General features: G+C 39.9%; 1 protein-coding gene across 6 annotated transcripts in view; it reads left to right on the forward strand.

Moving 5' to 3' along the window:
* Positions 1-13118, forward strand: part of LOC138176132 (6-phosphofructo-2-kinase/fructose-2,6-bisphosphatase 3) — a 120787-nt gene extending 107669 nt beyond the window's left edge. For 4 of the 6 annotated variants that reach the window (XM_069106897.1, XM_069106895.1, XM_069106898.1 and 1 more), the window contains exons 8-15: positions 1-54; positions 382-528; positions 1304-1408; positions 2539-2668; positions 3163-3225; positions 3350-3414; positions 5497-5655; positions 10471-13118. The exon at positions 1-54 is cut by the window's left edge and continues 130 nt beyond it. In XM_069106897.1, the coding sequence (XP_068962998.1) occupies positions 1-54; positions 382-528; positions 1304-1408; positions 2539-2668; positions 3163-3225; positions 3350-3414; positions 5497-5655; positions 10471-10500 (753 nt within the window). In that variant the 3' untranslated portion in view covers positions 10501-13118. Of the gene's footprint in view, positions 55-381; positions 529-1303; positions 1409-2538; positions 2669-3162; positions 3226-3349; positions 3415-5496; positions 5656-7282; positions 7306-10470 lie in introns of all 6 variants that reach the window. The other 2 variants (XM_069106896.1, XM_069106900.1) reach the window with 2 other exon arrangements.
* Positions 13119-22179: the final 9061 nt, after the last annotated feature.

A 22179-nucleotide genomic window follows, 5' to 3' on the forward strand; every position in this document is an offset into this window, starting at 1 on the left:
AACATCCTAGGGAGGATTGGCGGAGACTCTGGCTTGTCTGTCCGGGGGAAGAAGGTAGGAGCCAAGAGCAGAGGAGGTGTGCTTCCTCTTCAGTTAAGGGAGCTAAGCATGCATATAGTCTGGAAAGGGTAGGTAGGATGGTGAATTTTCTTATACTGTGTATGAAAGACAGGGAAACAGTGGATTTCTGGGGCTAAGGGACACAAGGTGTGTGTGCTGGCAATGTGCCTGGGCTCTGGGGCTCTGGTTCTTTGGTTGGCCATAACGATGAGAGGCAGCATTGGGTGACTATGAAAGGTGAATTCTTTGCTTCTCAAGAGGTTACAAAGTAGTGCCGTGCTCCAGCATCCAAACTCCATGTTGTTCCTTAAAAAATTTCAGTTCTCCATTGCCCTGTGCAATTTCCTTGAGGAGCAAAATTTGAAGGACCTTAAGGTATGGACCAGTCAGCTTAAAAGGACCATCCAGACAGCGGAAGCCCTCAAGCTACCTTATGAACAGTGGAAGGCCCTTAATGAAATTGATGCTGTAAGTATATCTATTTGGCCATTGCAGTTAGAAGATCTGGGGTTGAAGGGTGGAGAAGAGTTGTTTTCTTCTTTGTTCCCCCCATTATATTTGAATTTAGTTACAAATAGTTTAAATAAAATAAACTTAAATACAAAATGAAAAAAGAAAAACATTGCCATGTATGCAGCAGAACATGAGAGGATTCAATATAAAGCAATAAATTTTCATTTCAAGAAGAACTCTGTAATAAATACATTATTTTCAAAGCTGTTCCTCTTTTCTTTGCTTTTTTATGTTTTCTTTTGTCCTCTGATGTGCACTTTTTTCTTTATTTTTTTCCCTTACCCCCACCCCAAAAAAAGGCTACAATTAATTGTGGATATATACATATATATATACACATACATAAAACATACACATGCATATACTCTCAAATGCATATATGTAAGACCCCATTATATTATTTCTAATTATCTGTTTCTCTGTAGGTAGATAGTATCTTTCCTGGTGTTTCTGTATTTTGCTGAATCTATCAGCTCATTTCCCATACCACAAGAATATTCTGACCCAACCACATTCTCTCTGGGAGATTGTCTCAGAATTTTCCCCCCAATTTTTCTGCACTCGAAGGGTGTTTTCTTAATTTAGCTAGGTTAGTAAGAGCGCAAGTGAGGAGGGCACATATCCATGCAGGTAATCTTGATGTTCTGACAAGTCTTAGCCTTGGCCCTGATGGTTTAATAGTGGTACCTTTTTGTGGCTACGTATGCGACATCTGATTGTTTTTCTTCAGGGAGTCTGTGAAGAGATGACCTACGAGGAGATCAAGGAGACTTATCCTGAGGAATATGCTCTTCGACATCAGGACAAATATTATTACCGCTACCCTACTGGAGAGGTATATTTGCTGGGGTGTGGCTTTCTCCTCAAAAATAGCTAGGTCACCTTTTCTTTATCTGCATTCATAACCTCATTCACCAAATATGTGTTGACTACTGTGATATGCAATGGTCCTGTGTAGCTGGAGGTGCTCACTGGGCCTTGGATCAGGCTCAGAGCAAAGTTTATTTTGGGTATTTCAGTCTGTGCTTTGCATATAATAAGTGACAGTCAGTAGACAGGCTTATAGGAGCTTAGACCAAGGCAGGAGTATGGAGCTTAAAGGGGAGAGGGGTTTCTTCCTAAATCTTATGTCTTCCGAATGTGCTGAAGGAAAGTTTCATTGGATGGTGATTCTCTCATTTTGAGCAAAATTGATATACAAAAATCTGGCTGATAGAAAATGCTCAAGTGCGATTTATCATATAAAATATAACTTTAATAATTTGCCTCAAGATTTTGATTTTGTTTTTAAATCTTTTCCATTAAATTTTATTTTTATATTTCCAAACCTGTCAGTTCTCCAAGCAACTCTCTAAAACAATACATTACGGATTTGCATCTGGGAAGGGAGCTTCCCCACGGGTGCCCCTTCACTAATGAAATGACAAGTCCCATCCCCTTGCCTCCTCCACAAGTGGGGAGGAGGAGTTGGTCTAGGTTCCTTGGAGGCAAGTTATATCTCAGATATACATTGGGGGAAGTCTGCGGGCATTTTCTCTTCAACAGTGGAGCCAAACAGGTAGCAGTATGTATATACTGGGTAGCACCTAGTATAAACCCTTCCCAGAAGCCTAGCCTACCATGTCATTGGTAATTTCCACCCACATTCTCTGTGGAGAGTTCCAGTTCTCATTTGAAATTTCCTTCTTTGCTGACGAAAAATGAGATCTTTTTCCCAACTGATCTATTACATGTGGACATCCTATTTAACATAAATAAGAACAGAGAGTGTTTCCACCTGTCTCATTTGATGCTACAGATGCCAGGTTGGACAGCAACCTGGTGTGTCTTTTTTACTCCTGGAAGTGACAGGTGGGATCCTCCAATACAGAGCAAAGAATGGTGGCTAGTATACTCCTTCTCATGTAGAAAATAGCCACCCCTTGGATGAAGCTTCTATAAATCTATATCCCTTTTGTCTTGCAGTCTTATCAAGACCTAGTTCAACGCTTGGAGCCAGTGATCATGGAGTTGGAGAGACAGGAGAATGTATTGGTGATTTGCCACCAAGCCGTCATGCGTTGCCTTTTGGCCTATTTTCTAGATAAGAGTGCAGGTATTTCCTATTTTTTTTGTGTGTGTGGGGATGGGAAGTATTGTTTCTGACACTGGCATTCAGCAGCTTCAAGACAGCGGTGTTTGTATTGTAATTCAGAGTCCCAGTATCCCAACTTCTAGCCCTGTGACACTGACCTTCCCTCATGATTCCTGTCTCCACTTAGGAAACTCTACATTTATAAATCCTTTATATAGTATATATTTTCCCCATACCTTTCAGTTTAGCAAAGTTGCTTTCTGTGAGAACTCCTTGGTCATACATTAATCAAACTGACTTTTAGGGAAAGAGTCTAGATATCATTAAGCCATCTGGAAAGGTGTTAATGGAGCTTTGACTGAATCTTCAGCATGCTGGTTTCATTGTGGCTTTTCTGTGACTTTTAGAGCCTTCTCTGCTGTAGGGAGATTAGGTCTTTGAGATGCCTTGTTTTAAGGCCCACTATGTGTGGCTCTGTGATGGAGATCATGTCTGTTTTCCTTTCCTTTTCTTAGATGAAATGCCGTATTTGAAATGTCCCCTCCACACAGTGTTGAAATTGACACCGGTGGCGTATGGTAAGTGACTTCCCTGTGATCAAGAGACCTGTCCCCTATACCTTAGACTCATGTTGGGGCAGGGGGGCATTCCTCATTAGCTGGACCTGTATTCTTTTAAATATTCTATTTCCCTATCTCTTAGGTTGCCGAGTGGAATCAATTTATTTGAATGTGGAAGCAGTAAATACACACTGGGAAAGATCAGAGGTGAGTAGCCCCCCTGATGCCTCTGGCTTCAACCCAAGAGAATGGTTTTAGAAAGCAAAGGACTTTTCTGGGGGTAGCTGTGGTGGCCTTTTATGGAGTGGGATGGGACTAGTCAATATTAAATATCCTTAAATAAAGTCCTCATTGTTGGTTTGTATTCAGTGCTATTGAGTTGACTCTCGTGATAACTTTTTGTTTGAAATAGGCTCAATTTTGCCCTCTCCTTTTTCTTTTTATGTATATTAGACCTATCATGTTTTTTCTCCCCTATCTGTGTCATGATCTGTCTTTTCACATTTTATTTTCACCTCCCCGTTGATACCACCTGACCTGAGAATTCTTTTTTTTTTAAACTTTCCCATTATCTTCTTTCTAATCTTCCTTCAGATAGATCTAGAATTTCAGTACTAGGTTTTAGAATTCATTGGTTGAATTAACATTGGTAATCACAATTTGGACTTTGGTGTAGAATGACCAGGAATAGAAAAAAAGGGAAGATTGGAGAGAATGAAATGAGAAACTTTTCCAAAATCATTAGACCCCAAGTCTAAGTGCTGTGGGACCTGGCTGATTTCTCCTTCATTAAGATTTCAAACCAATTAGGTGGAATCTCTGACAGGAGAAATCAGTTGGGACTGACCTGAAAGTAAGTTCATACCCACTTTTAGGTAAGTTTATCTGTCTAGAGGCAATGTGGTATGGAGGATAAGAGAACTGGTCCCCTAAGAAGTCTTGGGTTTACTTACATCTCTTGGTAAATACCATATGTGGGATCTGAAGCCAATCACTTAACTAATCTCTTAGACTCCTAAAGCAACTCTCTAAATTCAGTAAGTTGCAGAGGTAGAGATTTTCCCCCTGAAATTACAGGTCCAGCCCATATCTATCAATATATAATATCCTTTTGCCGGGGATATGATTCAGATTCCCCTTTCCCAGCAGGCATCCCTAAGGAGGAGTCTGGTCTTAGGACCTTATCTCAAAATGTTTGCACAAAATGCTTCCTGGTCTACAGTGGGGGAATTTGACCTAGCTGGGTCTGAATCAAATTAAATAGGTGCTTTGAAGGCTAGAAAAGCCATCCTGCCACATTCTGAAATGAAGATCTTGGCCTGGGCCAATGATTGGGCAGAAAGGTCCCTGTTGTGGTTTTTTTCTAAATCCAGTTAGGTTGAAGGACAAATTCCTGGTTTTGGGCTAATGACTCAGGCCTGAAGCTGACTCCTGACCCCTGGCCAGAACTAAATCACCCCAAATAGAGTAGGATCTCGGGCTCTTTTTTTTCAGAATAGGTCTTGTGGATAGAAATTTCATCCTTTCTCTCAGGAACTTATTCATTCAGTTTGAAGGTTAACTGGTGCTATTAGTCCTGTCTGGCTGACTTCTGCCTCTACTGACAAAATGATCGGTACCATAGTCAGTCCTCTCATGGACCTGTTTACTTCTTGTCCTAAGCCTGCAGAGGCTGTAAATAGTCTCACCGAAAGATAGATTTGTTCTGGTGAGAAAGATTCCTTGATGCTGGATTGGGGATACTCTGGGAAGAATGCATGGGAAGGTAGGGGAGAAGCCCAATTTATTTCTTTTTACTTGGGAGTTGTTGACTGAACAGACATTTTCCTCACTAAGTCATTTTCTCTTGGTGACTTGATTATGTAAATCAGTAGCTCGGTGGTAGTGGATAGAATATGGGGCCTGCAATCAGGGAGACCTGAATTCAAATCCAGCCTCAAATACTTACTAGAAGTATGACCCTGGGCAAGTCACTTAACCTCTATTTGCCTCATCTGTAACACGGCATAATAACAGCACTTACCTCCTAGGTTATTGTGTGGATCAGGTGAAATAATAATTGTAAATCACTTAGCACAGTGCCTGGCACAAAGTAAGTGCTTTATAAATGAATAAAATATCATAATAAATAAATACCATTTTTATAAATAATATTATGATTGGTCAAAGTCTAGAAACAGAACAAACCTCTTTTTTTTGCTATTGTTTCCTTCCCCACCCCTGCCCCTCTCTCTCTTCAATTTTCCCCCATAACTGTCGCCTTATCTCTTTTGTCTTTGTCTTGATTAGGAAGCAAAGAAGGGACCTAACCCGCTCATGAGACGTAATAGTGTTACCCCACTAGCCAGCCCTGAGCCCACCAAAAAGCCTCGAATCAACAGCCTTGAGGAACACATGGCTTCTACTTCTACCCTGCCCAGCTGCCTGCCCCGGGAGGTGCCCACGCAAGTTAGTTGACTCCTTTTTCCTTCTGTCACTTATGAGCCTATTGCATAGAAAAGATAATCCTATTAAGGTTCAGTTATCTTCTTTCTAATATGCCTTTCTGTAACCCCTTTTTAAGGGGAGAACACAGAAGTCCTTTGTGCATGATCCTCTGGAATGGGTAATAATAGCAGGGTGGAATCTGCCTGATAGAACTGCATAGACACCTGCTTTCCAAGCAGGTTCCTTTACTTGGCAGAATCAGAGCAGGAAGAAAGGAAGAAATTGGTGCCTTTTGCACTCTTCAATCACAGAGAGGTTAGGGTTACACAGTGACTGGTTCTATAGTGGATCCATGGCTGAAAGATGGAATACCACCTCCCAGTAGGGCCTCATCTGACCAGATGTCATTAGCCAAAAAAATGCTCTTCTGACTGACCAAATCCCATTTAGTGCTTATCTTATATTCTCTGTCCTGGGTGTGTCTGCCTGTTGGAGGAAAGCATTTGGAATCACTGACCAAAGCCACCTTTGTGGGGCAGTAGTGAGTGGTAGCAGAAGCCCCAGTTGCCAGTGAATCAGTCATGACTGATTCCCCAAGCTAACCCTGAAAATTGTCACTGGCCTCTGATGGTTGACTCTAGGGTGTGAGCATGATATGTTTAATGTGGGGGGAGGGGTGCTTCCCTAAAAGACAGCTTCTTAAAGCTATTTAGAAAGCTATTGTAAATCCTCCCCGTAGATGTAGGTAGCACCAGTCTTACCAACTAAAACCACCGTGCTTTTCCTTCCGAACTCAGTCCTTTCCTTTTTTCCTTCTAATCCTTTCTCTGACCCCTTGGCCCCCCATAAGAGTTAAGCCAGGCTTCAAAAGATTTAGTGCTAAAGATTTTCTAATCAGCTCCCTGATTCTGTCCCATTACAATCTCTACTTTTTTTTTTTTTAACAAAACTAAAAAGTAAAGCCTATAATGTCTGATATTTGGAATTCCTGTGAAAATGGTGGAGGATTTATAGGATTTGGAGAGGGAACAAGAGTGGTATCTGGTGATTCTTCTACCCACAGTGTCATGCTTGGCAGTTGACCTTTGATCCCTATAGTAGGCGACTATTGGCAGTGTCAGACATAATGTTATAAAGTACAGATGATACAGTGTGTGCCTTCTTCCATTTTTCCCTCCATTTAGATTTTTAGGGGGAGGAGGGGTGAGGCTCTCCATCTTACCCCATTCTAGTACCAATCAGTACCAGACTTGAACCCACCCTATCCCTCCTTAGGTTGGCAGCCTGGTGGCTCTCTGCTCACAGTGGCTCACCATGCCTGTCTCCGGTTTAGTGCAAACACTTGACTGATCAGCTTTCTTCATCCCTATTGCAGCTCAGAAATCCCAAACTCAAGCAATCTCCCCAAAGCTGTCCTGTCCCCTAGCATAGGGTCATGATGCCTGGCTACTGTGGTTTTTTTAAAGGACATTGTCTAGTTGTGTAGGCATTTGGAATTGCTAGCAATCAATAGGGTAAACGAAGTCATAGGTTATCCTGGTAGCATTAGAATTTGCCATGATAACACTTAATTCCTGATTTCAAATGCTGTTTTTGTCTCTTTCCCTTTTCCTACTGACCTTTCTCTCAACTTTTCTTCTCTCTGCAGCCTTTACTAGGGAAAGCCTGTTTGTAAGTATTTTTCTCTGAGCTATTTATAACCCCTTCCTCCCTCCCATTCCCCCTGTTCTCCCTTCATTTGGGTACCTACACAGTGTGGAGTCTGTGGCTTGTGAGGCCTATAGGCCTGTTGGTGGTGGTTTTTGGGGAGAGAAGAAAAAAAAGACTTTTGAAAAAGTTGGAGCATCTTACGATTCAAGTTGTTTTCTTTATCTTTATGATTTTCTTTATCATAAAGCTCTGTTACCGCCATTGCTTTCCCATTGGCTGCTTCTGATCTTCCGTTACCTACTTGGTCTCTTGGGTTTCTTTTTGCAATTGGTGATAATATTGAACACCTGGGTCCCAGGTGTTGGGAAACAATTCCCAACTTGGGCATCTGTCTCCCTGTTAGGCCACATTGCCTTCTATCAGAACCTGGTGAGCCTTAGGCATTAAGGAATGGACTTTAGGTTTCCCATTGGTGCTATTTCATCAAGCATATTGTGTAATTCTTTTAAAAGGCCTATTTCTATGTGGAAAGAGCAAATTAGCCACTTCCATGGACATTTAACCTTTTGTGTTAACCTCCTTTTTCTTGGCTGTCGGTCAGGGAGGTTCTAGTAGCAGGCCCTGGGAAGTTCGGTATTTCAATAGCAACCTATTGGCAGCCTGACTCTTCCTTGCCCATTTCCTTATTTAATGAGTCAGTTCACTTTGTTCAATATGTAAAATTAGAAACAGATTAAGATTTCTGCCTGATAAATTTAGAACAGTAGATTATTTCTTTAAAAAATAGGAGTGTTCAGCCCCTCCTTTTTAAAAGGAGGAGGGTCACTATAGTTTTTATGTGATCTAGGCTCAGTTTATTTGTGCTTTGACCACAATATTTCCATTTTACTTCCCCTTAAACAATAATAACCTCCATAATGGTAAGAACCATTTTAACTAGGCTTGGTTACAAATAGGACTTCTGCATGGTATACCTTTTTCTAACCCTTTACTTAATAGAGAAGTAGGGTGTATCACCTCTGACACTTGTTTATAATCTCTGCTGGTATTATTTTAAAATTTCAAATATGCATTATAAAAGGAAAAAGATCATTGTTCCCATTCTGTTTTTCCTTCTTGTGCCCCTGCTCTGCATTGAAAAGACAGATTGTCTGTCACGTGTTCTCCAAGTTTTAGACTTACTAACATTTGAATAGGAAACATGGCTCAGTGCATCCCACTTCTCTTTTCCCTGGCATCCTTGAGTGGCAGCATCTTGGCATGTGTTAGGTCTAACCATTCCAAGGAAATGAGATGCAGCTGTTTGGGGTAGTATTGTATGGAGAGCTTCTACAATATTTCCCTCCTGTCCTTCTGTCCCTTCCTTCTCTTAGTGTGTTCTGTGGGAGGAAATCATGAGGGTGTGTGTGTGTGTATGTATATGTATATGTATATGTATATGTATATGTATATGTGTATCCTATGATTGTGTATTTGTAATGCTTGCTATAACCCTGGTATGTTGTTTTAGAGACCTGGTTTTTGAGAGTTTTGCATCTTAAGATACAAGAGGCATCTGTGTACCATTCCCCATGCCCCTCTCTCCCAAAGTGGTGCTTTGGTAATAACCAAATCTTTGTGACATTGGGAAAAATCGCCTTCATCTTTTCAGAACCTTAATTTCTTAATTTCCGGTGACTTTTCAGCTCTAAATGTTATGTATGGTCCTATTAAGCCTCAGACTCTTTAAGTTGGCCCCAGAACTGACTTTACCTTCCAGGGATTCCCTTGCTTAGGTAACATGAGGATTGCCAAGACAAAGTCTCACTCCCCAGTCCAGATTTGTGTCTTAGGGCTGATGATAGAATCAGTTAAATCTCAGGACAGCAGAGTACAAAGTTACTTTGCTTCTGTGGAGGACTAGTAGATTCATACATAAGACTAAGGAAACATCCTTGATCATTAGGGTTCTGGATTTTCTTTTTTTACCTCTAAGGTAGGTTCAAAGTCAGAATTGTCATAATTGTAGTTTCCTCATCACCTTCTTCTCTTGCCCCCAACACATCTTAAAAAAAAAAAACCAACCTTAGTGGAAGTGACCAGGCATCTTAGGGAGTAGCCTTGTGGTTTGTTTCTTTGTTATTTTGTTCTTGAGACCCTCTGATGGAAAAGAATTACATTGACTAGGTTAAAGTGACTCATGCTAAACAGTGGAAAAGAATCTAAATTAGGAATTCTTAACCTGGGAGCTGAGCTTGTTTTTTTAAGAAGTTTTGATAAATATATTTGAGTGTAGTTGATTTCCATATTTTAAAAAATCTAAGAAAAGGTCCATAGGTTTCAGCTGTCTATTGGAAAGGGTTCTTGATACCCAAGAGGCTTAAAGACCCCCATGGCTGGTGTGTTTTTTGTTTTCGAGGTTTGTGTGTGGCAATGGTGCTTCTTCTCAAGAACACCCTAATCAAAATTGGTATGTGAGCCCTAGTGGTTTGGAGCCCTAGCTGAAATGCCTCTGACCAAGTTCATCTAAATCCTTCTTCCTTCTCCGTGGCATTGTCGCTGACTTTTCTGCATTTTACTTCCATCTCCTTCCACCCAGGACATATAGCCTTCCATTCTGAGCATTTACCCCCAAACTCCTAATTTTGCCAAGCTTGTTAATAGATTCTTAGGATTATTTTAACATTCTAGTGCTCCTCCCTGCCAAAATCGTCAGCATAACATTGGGAAGGGAAAGCTTAACCATGTGCAAAGTGTACCCACTGAACCAGTAAATGACATAAGGGGAGAAATTTCCTTTGGAGCAACCAGTCTGTGGACAGGCACACTCCCTCCAGAGAATCTTTTCTAATATATTTTTAACTGTTTGGTTTTACCCCCTAAGCTTCATGACTTTTCCTGCCTTTTCCTTTTCTCTTATGGCCAGAAGAAAGGTCTTGCATGTGTTTCATTTTTGTTTTTAAAGCATATATGTCCATGGGTAACTTTACTACTTTTGACTTTGTGGTTTTGATAATAAACTTACATTGGCTCCCTAGGATGCCCTGGCCTCTGTGAGCCCACTTTGCCTACTAATGTTCCACAGGGCTATTTTTTTTCTTTTATCTGTGGGAGGGGTCTCACCTGCATGAAAATGAGTCTTTTTGTTTTATAGGGACTTGAGTGGAAATAAACTAATCCTTTCTTTTCTCTTCCCCTTCAAAACAGAACCTGAATAACTCACAGAACCAATTGTGACTCTTCCTGGAAATCTGAAACAAATGAAACCAGTTGCATTCCATTGCCATTTCTGAAGCTTGGCTTGTGCTCCTCCATTTAGCCTGAGGCCCAGATAATCCCAGCTGCTTCTTCCATAAACTGACCAAACTGTTGGGGTGAGGGTGGGGTTTATCAAATGAAAATTTAGTACTCTTGACTCTGATCATCCAACCACGTTGTGGTGACTTAAAAGCAGTGTATAGCCCTCCTAGTGTAAAGAGTCCACTGTGTTCCATTTTATTTCCTATTTTTTCTCATCATCCCATTAATTTTCAGGGGATGTCTGTTTGTGGCAGTCTCTCTGGAAAGGCTTTGGAAGTATGGGGAGGGGAAGATTAGCTGAGAACGGATGTCTCTGCTTTTCTCCCTTTCTACCTTACCAGGAGATGTTTCAAAATGGCAGGCTGGAATTTTTTAAGGTTATAGGAAAATTCAAGATGGCTGACCTCCTAAAGACACCATCTGCTTTTTTTGTCTTGGCCTCTGAAGACAGTACTTCATTAGGAGTGGAACCAGCAAGTAATGGCTTGGAGGTGGTACACCCAAACAAAATTTGGATTTGGAGAAGTAGACATCTTCCTCTTCAGGAATTCCTGAAGTCAGAAATCTGCCTTGACTAACGCAAAGATATTACTCTCCTTTTGTATGTTAAGAATCTGTCCTTTCTCTAAGCCAAATGTGAAGGTGCCCATCACCCCTTGTATAGGAGGGGTGTTTTTCTGAGTTTGGAAAGATACCATTTTCTTTGAACTGCTTATATTTGCACCTTTTGTGGAAGAAGTAGGATGAGAAATCCATACCTTTGTTCCGTGGAACTTGAACGTTGGGTCGTGCATAATAGGAGCAGTGTCAGATTGTGAAGGAAGCATGATGGAGTGGGAATACTGACAGGGTTAGGAAACATCTGCAGGATAAGGCTTGTTTACCCAAAGAGTTGTGTAGCACAGATTTGAGACTGGCTTGGTATAAAACCAGCTGGCCATTGTCTTCTTGTTCTAAAGTAGACCAAGCAGCATAGTTAGTAGACTGATCCTGGAAGGTTGGAGCAGGAGGAGATCCTCTGTCTAAGATTCTCTTTCAGGCTGGGCAGAATAGTCAGCTGAAGGAAGAAGACTGCTTGGTTTCAGTTCAGTATTTTTCTGTGTGTCTAGCATTGGGCCGGGTGCTCAGGACAGAGGAGACGGGGATGGCTATGGAAGTTTGACATTATCCCTGTCATAGCGCCTCTGCTATTTAGAGTGCAGGGAGTGGTGAGGAAGACTTCCATAACACACAAATGCCCTTCAAATGGCATTTCTTCTTTGCCCAGTGTTCCACAAGTTGGAACAGAGAGAGGAGCCTTTATGGGGAGTGCATTTATTTTGCTTTAGGGAGGAGGTAAAAATGGGTGGACCAAGGAAGAGACAGACCACAGTGCCTCATACTTTAATCAGTAAACATTTCTTAAGTGTCTATGCTCTGTGCTGAGCGCTGGGGATATAAAAAGAGGCAAAAGGCAATCCCTGCCCTCTAGAAAATTTAGTTCCTGTGTGCTCAGAATTGTTCCTGTCGCCAAAAGCGCTCCATCAGTGGGGCCTCATTATAGAGCTTGTATCTGACTTTTCAAAAATATATTTATCGGCAGCCCATTGACAAGTAGACATACACATAGATTGTCATAAGCCTAAGATCCTGTCCCCCCCCCCCTTTTTTTAACCACCTTGAGTCATGTCAACCATCCACCTCTCCTTGTGGATGTGCAAACAGGCACAAGTGCATGTTTGTATGTGAACCATGTAGTTTTGGATCACTTTGTTTTTTATAATAGGTTTGCTGGTAAATCTGCTTTCTTGGACTCATTTCTGTTTTTAATTGCCAGAAAGGGGCCAAGAATAGAATTTTGTTTTAATTATTTCATTGTAAGGGTCTTATTATCTGTAGTGTATTTTCTCTCTTTTTAAAATTTAAAACAATCCTAGTTTTACCTAACAAGAGGATTTTAATTTGGGAAGAGTGAGGAGGGATCCTGGAGATGATGCTATTTAACCTTAGAAGCTAGTAGTAGTAGTAGTAGTAGTAGCCTAAACTACACTGAAGCATTTCATTAAGGGGTGTGCTTAAGGCACAATGGGGGAGGTCTTGCTGGGACTACTGACTTTAATTTTTGTCACGGTTCCATTGGAACCAGTTTTCTGAACTTTTTGTATATTTGTTTGGGGGACACAGCTGTTTTTTCCCCCCAATTCTATCTTGAGAGTGGCAGAACTCTTTTTAATTATTAAGAAGGGGGAGAAACTGATTGAACCACATCCATGATACTGTTTTTATTTGTAATACTTGAAATTTATTTTTTTAATATTATTTTGGTAGCAAAAATGCTATTTATTTATTTAATGTGTATGGTGGCGCCAGGTGAGAGAGAGAGAGAGAAAGTGAGAGATGCTTGGGGGGTTGGGAGGGTTGTTTTTTTCGAAACTTGTGACTTATTAGATGTGCTTTATGTTTGTCTTAAATAATCACCTGGGATAAAACTCTGCTAGCTTGTAAACAGGGTATGCCTTTCAGAAATTTGTATATTTTGCAGTTGCTAGACAAATAAAATATCTTGTTAAAGTATACTGTGGAATATATGTGATTTTTATTTGCAAAAACTTGTTTTGCTATTATATTACTATTGTTGTTATTGTTTTAAGTCACACTGATTATCCTGTACTGGAATGCCAAATATGAGAGTTCTTCTCTTGGAGCTAAAATTCTTCAAGCCCCTCTGGGCTTTACAGAAACCCATTGGTTGGGGCAGCCAGGTAACACAGTGAGTAAGAGCACCAGCCCCAGAGTCAGGATGACCTGGGATCGAATCTGGGCTCCAACACTTAGCACTCACCCAAAAACACCTGGCTGTGTAACCTTGAGCAAGTTACTTAACCCCAATTGCTTAAAAAAAAAAAAAGAAAGAAACACATTGGTTACATTAGTCACTAATTAGAAACATCAATAATGTTACATATACATTAGTTAAGTGCCTGAATTTGAGGAAGAATATGACATTTAATTCATCAAGTATACTATATGCAAGATACACTTTTCATAGACTCATTTTTATACTGTTTAAATTAAAGTCAATTTCATAACAGACATTCAGGGTTCTAAATGTAAGGGCCTAAATTACAAGGTAGGTGAGGTTCAGTTTTAAGATCTTGGATAGGGAATAAAGTGGGAAATTATACTGTAGAAATATAGAAATAAAAGTGGGATGATTCCAAACTGCCCTGGAGTAAAACTAACCTCATTTTCCAAAATTTTCCCATGATCCAAAATTCTTTCATTCTCCCTTCTCCTTACCTCCTTTCCCTCTCCATCCTTAAGCTTGCCCAAAGATTAGGGACTAGAAATTTGGAAATCCATTTGCTCAGCCCCAAGCTGGAGGAAGGAGGCAATGAAATACAAAGTTAAGATAGGGTAGAACCTGTGATCCTAAGAAACAAGGTTTAGGTGTGGACTTGGTGTAGGAGTTAGCCCCTGGGCTAGTTTTATGATTCTGAACAATCCAGTCTATCTAGAATCACATGCTAACTCTTGAAGGAAGAGCTGACCTATGTATACTAATTAAGGAGAAAAGAAATTTCTGAAGCTTATCACAGGGCTTGATAAGGAAGACTGTACCAGGGGAAGGATGCCAAAGTCTCCTCAGGTCTCTTGGGCAAGACTCCTTTCACTAGGACCACCCCCAACCTTCACCTGGAATGACAGTTATCTCTTGGTGAGTCACCATTATACATGTGTTTCCAATTGCCCAGGTGGAGAGAGATATAGAACATTAGATTATCTCCTATTCTAGAATGGAAAATAGCAACCAGAACAAAGAAATGTCAAATCATAATATAGTGACTAGAGAGGAAATACTTAGCCAATTTTTTTCTTTTAAAACCTTTTTTTTTTAATGATGATCCTTATTTTCTATACGTCATTTCCTGATATACCAGTTCCTCCCTCCCCACCTTGTAACAAAAACAGCAAAACCTAGGGATATAGAGAGCCCAAAACTGCACATGCATTTTTCTGCCCCCTTTAGTGTCCCATATCTTTACCAAGAGGAAGAAAATGTGTTTCTTCATCTGTTCTTTTGAACCAGGATTAGTAATTTTCCTTAATCTTAGTTGAAGTTTTATTAATGTTCTCCTTTTCATTATAGTTTAGTAGTTGGTATAGTGGATAGAGCATCTCAGAACTTGGCCCGGAGTCAGGAAGACCTGAGTTTAAATCCAGTTCAGACACTTACTGATTGTGTGACCCTGGGCAAGTCACTTGACCTGTTTGCCTCAGTCCCTTCATCTATAAAATGGGGATAATAACACCTACCTCCCAGAGTTGTGAGGATCAAATAAGATAATTGTAAGCACTGAACACAGTACCTGGCTTATGTAGTAAGCCATATATAAATGTTAGCTATTATCATTGTATATATAGCAGTTTTCTTTTTATGTTTATGTTTTTCTCCTGATTTTTAATTCATATGTCCCCATGTTTCTCTGAATTCCTCATTTTTAAATTTCTCATGGTGTAATAACATTCCAATTCTGTTCACATGTTGCATGAATTAACAATTAAGGAGTCAACCATTTTATATTCAGACTCTCACTTTACAGTTTTTGCTACCATTAAAAAAAGTTAGCATAGTATTTTCATTTTTATAATCAATCTTTAAGTATGGAGGTGATGTGGAATAGTGGAAGCAAGGTTAGTCGATAAATATTAAGCTCTTACGTGCCAGACACTGTGCTCGGCGTACAAGGACAGGCCCAAGACAGACCCTGTTCTTCAGGAGCTCACAGTCTACCTCAAGCTAGGAAGACCCAGGTTCAAATGCTACCTTTGACATTTACTAGCTGTGTGATCCTGGGCAAGTCACTTAACCTCTAGCTAGGACTGGATATTCAAACACAAAAAAAGGCCCTGCCTTCAAACAGCTTACACTTTATCAGGGAAAACAACGTGGACATACAGAAATATGCATTTAAAAATGCAAGGTATTTTGAGGAGGGGGCTGCCCTAGCAGCGGGGGGTGTGGGGGCAGAAGTAACTGAACTTGTCTCTTATTTCACAGTCTTTAATCCCTTCACACCAAAACATGTTTCATACCCTTTTTCTCCTCCAGACACTTTTAAATGGTGTTTTAGAAAAAAAAAAAGCTTTGTGACTGCTAGATGTGATAAAAAGGTCACTCAGCCTTTATTCCTCTCCAGGTTTCACTCCTCACTCTCTGAACTTTCTCTAGCATTCACCCCCACCCCAAGTGTACCTGCCTCCTCCCACCCCTTCGATTTTTCAGCTTTCTTTTATGTTATCTTCCATTAGAATATAAGCTCCCTGAAGCCAGGGACTTTTGTATTTGTATTTGTATTCTTAGACCTTCCTTAGCACAAAGTCTGACACAATGAGTAAGGGCTTAATAAATTCTTGTTGACAATATCATGGACCAGCAATTGAGTAATGCAGTTCAGGAGCAGCAATATAGTAGTGAGGTATAATGAGATCCTTACGTCCCAAGACCTCAGGCCATCTGGTTCAACCTGCATTTGACCAAGATTCTTTTCTAGGAATTTCCTAAAAGTGGTCATCCAGCCTTTAGCTGATGATCTGTAGGTAGAAGGGGGTGAATTGGAGTCCACCCCTTGGGATGGTTGTGATCCTTCAGAAGCTTTTCCTTACATCAAACCTACATTGGCCTATATGCGACTTCTCCCTGTTGTTTCTAGCTTTGCTTGCCTGGGCTAAACAAATGAGCCTAATCCCTTTTACACAAGACAGCCCTTCAGAAACATGCACAGAGCCCTTTCTAGGCACTCTCTAGGGTAAACATCTAATGTATTCAGCTGATCTTCATGTGACCTCATCTTGAGGCTCCTCTGCATCCTGGTCACCCTCCTCCCACTGTCCTCTCCCAAAATACAAAGACTCCAAATGTAGTTTGCCTGACCGCCAGGACAATCACCTTCTTGGTAAAGGACACCAAGCCTCTTTGGATGTGCTGTAAGATTAATTTTTTGGCTGCAAAATCACATTGTTGATTTCTTGAGTTTGCGATCCATTGTAATCTATAAAATAGGGACAATATTTATAGGACAGACAGCTTAGTGGTGTAGTAGATGAAGCACTGGTGGCTCAGTGGATGGCACTCTGGGCCTGGAGACAGGACGAGGAGAGGTCCAATCTGGCTTTGGACATTCACTAGCTGTGTGACTGGGCAAGTCACTTAACCCTGTATGCCTTACTTTCCTCTTCTGTAAAATAAACTGGAGAAGGAAATGGCAAACCACTCTAGTATCTTTGCCGAGAAAACCCCAATTGAGTGGACACAACTGAATAACAACAAATTCTTTTTTGCTTATATCTCTGAGTTGGAAGGGAACCCAGAGGCCAATTAGTCCAATCCATGCCTGAACAAAGATGTCCTCTACCATATCCCTCCAAATGACGACCTGCACTTGAAGACCTTTGACAAGGGGGAACCCATTCCTTCCTGAGGCAGCTCTAATGGTTTGGAAGTTTCTCCTTACAAGAAACCTCGGCTTGCCCACCTGCATTTTCCACCCACCATTTGTGAGGAAAGAATCACCCTGAACAACTAAAAGAGAAACTGGGGCAGAGCTCTGAGCCAAAACACTTTATTAAAGGGACCTGGCCCCCTCTAATGAAGTAGACCTCAGACCTCCCTCACGTTCTGAAATGTCCTCTCCCTCCAAGGCCCTATTTTTATAGTTTATTACCTAGACATTCTAGAGCACCTATAAAAAATACAGAATAATTCCATTGGTTGACATGATGCATAAGCTACAATAAGCAAAAATGGTGTGTCAGCAAGGTCATGAGTTGGGTGAAGCAAGAAATATCTCTGCTGACTAGATGGTTATAAGATAGATGGGCTCCTCAGGTCAGGCAAGAGGAGATGGTATGGGCTACACATATCAGAGGGGACCTTCTATACATGTCACCACCCATGCTTGGTTTGGTCACGGAATTTGAGTAAAATAGGATGGAAATATCTGGGTCAGCATTCTTGCAAGTAAGCTCTATAGCTGGTAAATAAGTAATGAACATTACATTAACGTTTGAGACCTATTATAGGACCTTCCTATTAGAATCTATATTCCTATGTAACATACAAAATATGGATCAATACACTAATTATTATACCTATTGTTAGATGATTGACTAAATATGTATTCCTAGATGAATATATTAAAATAATTGCCCCTTATAGAATAACAATAGACTAATATTGATTAGAGTTTGAGTAGGGGTCCTCGATGAATCAACTTTCTTACATCCTCGTTTTTGCTCCTGAGGAGGAGTGTGTAACAAATCCATGTCCTATTCCACAAAATACACATGTATATATGTAAAACATTAACCTTTTTCTGTCTGGGTGCTCACTGTGTGTAAGACAGTGTTCTGGACAATGTGGGCAGAGCATACTATAGGCCATGGACCCCATCTGCCCACTGAAGTACTTCTCTCAGAACTTACGTTTCTGAGGAGTACTCCAACTCTGAACCTGTTCATTCACAGTTCCCCTTAGTATGTTTAATAAGTCTTTTAATTTTTTTCTTTACATTTTTCCCCAATTACACGTAAAAATAAATTTTAGCATTTAAAAAAATTTTGGTTCTAAATTCTCTCCTTTGTTCCCTTCCTTTCCCCATCCTTGAAAAGGCAAGCAATTTTATATAGATTATACATGTAAAGTCATGCAAAATATATTTCCATATTAGCCATGTTGCAAAAGAAAACAGAACAAACTCTCCATTCCCAAATAAGGAAAATAAAGTAAAAAAAAAGTATGCTTTAATCTGCTTTCAGACTCTATCATTTCTTTCTCTGGAGGTGGATAGCATTTTTCATCATGAGTCCTTTGGCATTGTTTTATATCATTGTATTGATGAGAATAGCTAAGTCATTCACGGTTGATCATCACGCAATGTTGCTGTTACTGTGTGCAATGTTCTTCTGCTTCTGCTCACTTTGCTTTGCATGAGTTCACGTAAGTCTTGCCAGGTTTTTCTGAAAGTGTCCTGCTTGTCATTTCTTATAGCACAATAGTATTCAGTCACTATCACTTACACAAATTGTGTAGCCATTCCCCAATTGATGGGCATCCCCTCAATTTCTAATTCTTCGCCACCACACAAAGAGCTGCTATAAATATTTTTGTACACCTGTGTCCTCCTCCCCTCCACCCCCCTTTTTTGAATCTCTTTGGGATACAGACTTAGAAGTGGTATTGCTGAATCAAAAGGTATACACTGTTTTGTAACCCTTTGGACATAGTTCCAGATTGCTCTCCTGAATTGTTTGATCAGTTCACAATTCCACCAATGGTGTATTAGTGTCCTCATTTTCCCACATCCCCTCCTACATTTGTAATTTTCCTTTTCTGTCATATTAGCCAATCTGATAGGTGTGAGGCAGTACTTCAGAATTATTTTAGTGTACATTTCTCTAATCAATAGTGATTTAGAACATCTTTTTATATGACTATAGATAGCTTTGATTTTTTTTTCATGTGAAAATAACTTGTTTATATCCTTTGACCCTTTATCAATTGGGGAATAACTTGTATTCATAGAAATTTGACTCCGTTCTCTACATATTTGAGAAATGAGGCATTTATCAGAGAAACTTACTGTAAAATCCAGCCCCACCCCTCCCATTTTTTATCCATAATGCTCTGTTGTTTGGTCATACATTCTTCCCTTCTCCATAGATCTGACTGGTAAACTATTCCATTTTCCCATAATTTTCTTATGGTATCATCCTTTATGTCTAAATCATGGACCCATTTTGATCTTATCTTGGTATATAGTGTGAGATGCTGCTCTATACCTAGTTTCTGACAAATTGCTTTCCAGTTTTCCCAGCAGCTTTTGTCAAACAGTGAGTTCTTGCTTTGAAGGCTGGGGTCTTTGGGTTTATTAAACATTAGATTACTATGGTCATTTTCTATTGTGTATTGTGTGCCAGTCTATTGCACTGATCCACCACTCTTTTTCTTAGCCTATACCAGATTGTTTTGATGATTGCTGTTTTGTAATACAGTTTGAGATCTGGTATGGCCACCTTCCTTCATATTTTTTTCATTGATTCCCTTGATATTCTTGACCTTTTGTTCTTCCAGATGAATTTTGTTATTTTTTTCAGCTCTATAAAATAAATTTTTGGTATTTTGATTGTCATGCCACTGAATAAATAAATTACTTTTGGTAGAATTATCATTTTTATTATATTGACTTTGCCTACCCATGAGCAAGTAATATTTTTTACCAATTTATTAGATCTTTTTGTGTGAAAAATGTTTTGTAATCCTGTTCATATAGTTCCTAGGTTTGTGTTGGCAGGTAGACTCCCAAGTATTTTACATTTGTATACAGGTATTTTAAATGGAATTTATTTTTCTATCTCTTGCTGCTGGACTTTATTGGTAATATATAGAACTGTTGATGATTTATATGGGTTTATTTTATATCTTGAAACTTTGCCAAAGTTATTAATTATTTCACCTAGTTTTTTAGTTGATTCTCTAGGCTTCTCCAGGTATACTATCATATCATCTGCAAAGAGTGACAGTTTTGTTTGCTCATTGCATATTCTAATTCCTTTAATTCCCTCCTCCCCCCCCACCCCCTCTCCTTTTTGCTATAGCTGGCATTTCTGGTACAATACTGAATAACAGTGATGACAATGGGCATCCTCGCCTTACCCCTGATCTTATTGGGAAGGCTTCTAATTTATCTCCATTTAAACTGAGTTTTTTCATCTGTTCCCCACACCTAGAATATTCTCCCTCCTCATCTCTACCTCTTAGTTTCTGGCTTCCTTCGAATCTAATTTTCTGTAGGAAAGCCTGGTCCCTCTTCATGTTAATGCCTTCCCTCTGAGATTATTCCCAATTTACCTTGTATATAGCTTGTTTGCACATAGATGTTTGCATGTTGCCTCCCTCTTACTCTCATTAGATTATGAGCTCCTTGAGAGCAGGAATGCCCCTTTGTTTCCTCCTTTTGTGCTTTAACCCAGTGCCTGGTGTTTAATAAATGCTTGGTGAATTGACTATTTTTTCAGCTAACATTTATATAGTACTTTAAGCTTTGCAAACTGCTTTACACACATTGTACCATTTGATTACAACAATGGTCTTATGAAGAACATATTGTAGATCATACCTGTGAGGTTATAAGTATTATTGTTCCCATTTCACAAGTGGGGAAACTGAGGCTGAGAGGCTAAATGACTTGTTTATGACACAGCTAGTGTCACAGGAAGAATTTGAATCCAGAACTTCTTTGCTGAGGCCAAAGCTATATTATATTGCCTTTCATGGGGCATCCCCTTAACCCCCAGAAGAACTTAATGATGGCTTCCCTTTCTGTCCCTAGCACCATACCTAGAAGGTGAAGTAAACCCCTTTGAAAGTCTCAGGAAGACCCTCCCTTCTCCTACAGAGAAAATAGAGGTGCTTTCAGGCCATACCTACTTTTGAGGCTGTCATTTCCCTTCCCTTCCATGAAAATGAATTGTCAACCCATAGACATGTTAATATAGCACTTAATTTACAAACTGATTTACATAATTATGTCATTTGAGGGCAGCTATAGCCCTGTGAGTTCTCTTAGGGAATATAATTTTTATTCAGAGGTGACAAGGTATGGGACTTTTATATCTGTGTTATTTCCTAGTTCTTTCATCTTTTTTTTTTTAAAGCAATTGGGGTTAAGTAACTTGCTCAAGGTTACATGGCTAATTATTTTGTGTGGGTGCCAAGTATCTGAGGCCGGAACCAATCCCGTGTCTCCCAACACCGGGGCTGGTGTTCTTACTCACTGTGCCACCTGGCCGCCCCAGTTCTTTCATTTTTTAATTCTCCCTTGGTATTCCTATCTTACTTTTCAAGTCCTGTCAGATAACTGTGGGGCATTAGGAAAGACAAAAATTACTGGGGGGTGGGAGGGAGGTAGCCTTTTTGACAAGGACTTCTGAGAAAGTTGGAAAACAGTTTATCAGAAATTAGTTTTAGATCAATATGTTACATCATATACTACAAAAAACTAAGAATAGTTACATGACTTGAATGTAAAAGGTCGTTATCTTTTAAAGAAATAAAACAGATAGAAATACTTTTTGCAACAATGCTGAAGAGGAGAGTTCTTAACCAAACAAAGTATAGAGGAGATCATAAAAGGCAAACCAGACAATTTTGATTGCATAAAATTAAACCCTTTTTGCACTGAAGAGATCAATGAAGATAGAAGAGATAGCTATTGGGAAATCTATTTGCATCAAATATTCCTGACAAAAGTTCATTATGCAAGATAGGCAAGGAATTGAGGAAATATATAGCATTCCTCAATAGGTAAAGGGGTCGAGGGATATGTAGTTTTCTTTTATGTATTTTTTTGGAGGGGGGAAGGCAAGGCAATTGTGGTTAAGTGACTTGCCCAAGGTCACACAGTAAGTGTATCAAGTGTCTGAGGTTGGATTTGAATTCAGGTCCTCCTAACTCCGGGGCCGGTGCTCTATTCACTGCTCCACCTAATGGCCCCTATATGCAGTTTTCTAAAGAACAGTTGCAAACTGTGTATGATTATTTGAAAGCATGCTCCAAATCACTAATAGTAAGAGAAA

The sequence above is a fragment of the Petaurus breviceps genome, unplaced genomic scaffold (assembly GCF_028583685.1).
Source record: "Petaurus breviceps papuanus isolate PSGF00001 unplaced genomic scaffold, PetGlider_PUasm1.0 81, whole genome shotgun sequence".
Taxonomy (NCBI): domain Eukaryota; kingdom Metazoa; phylum Chordata; class Mammalia; order Diprotodontia; family Petauridae; genus Petaurus; species Petaurus breviceps.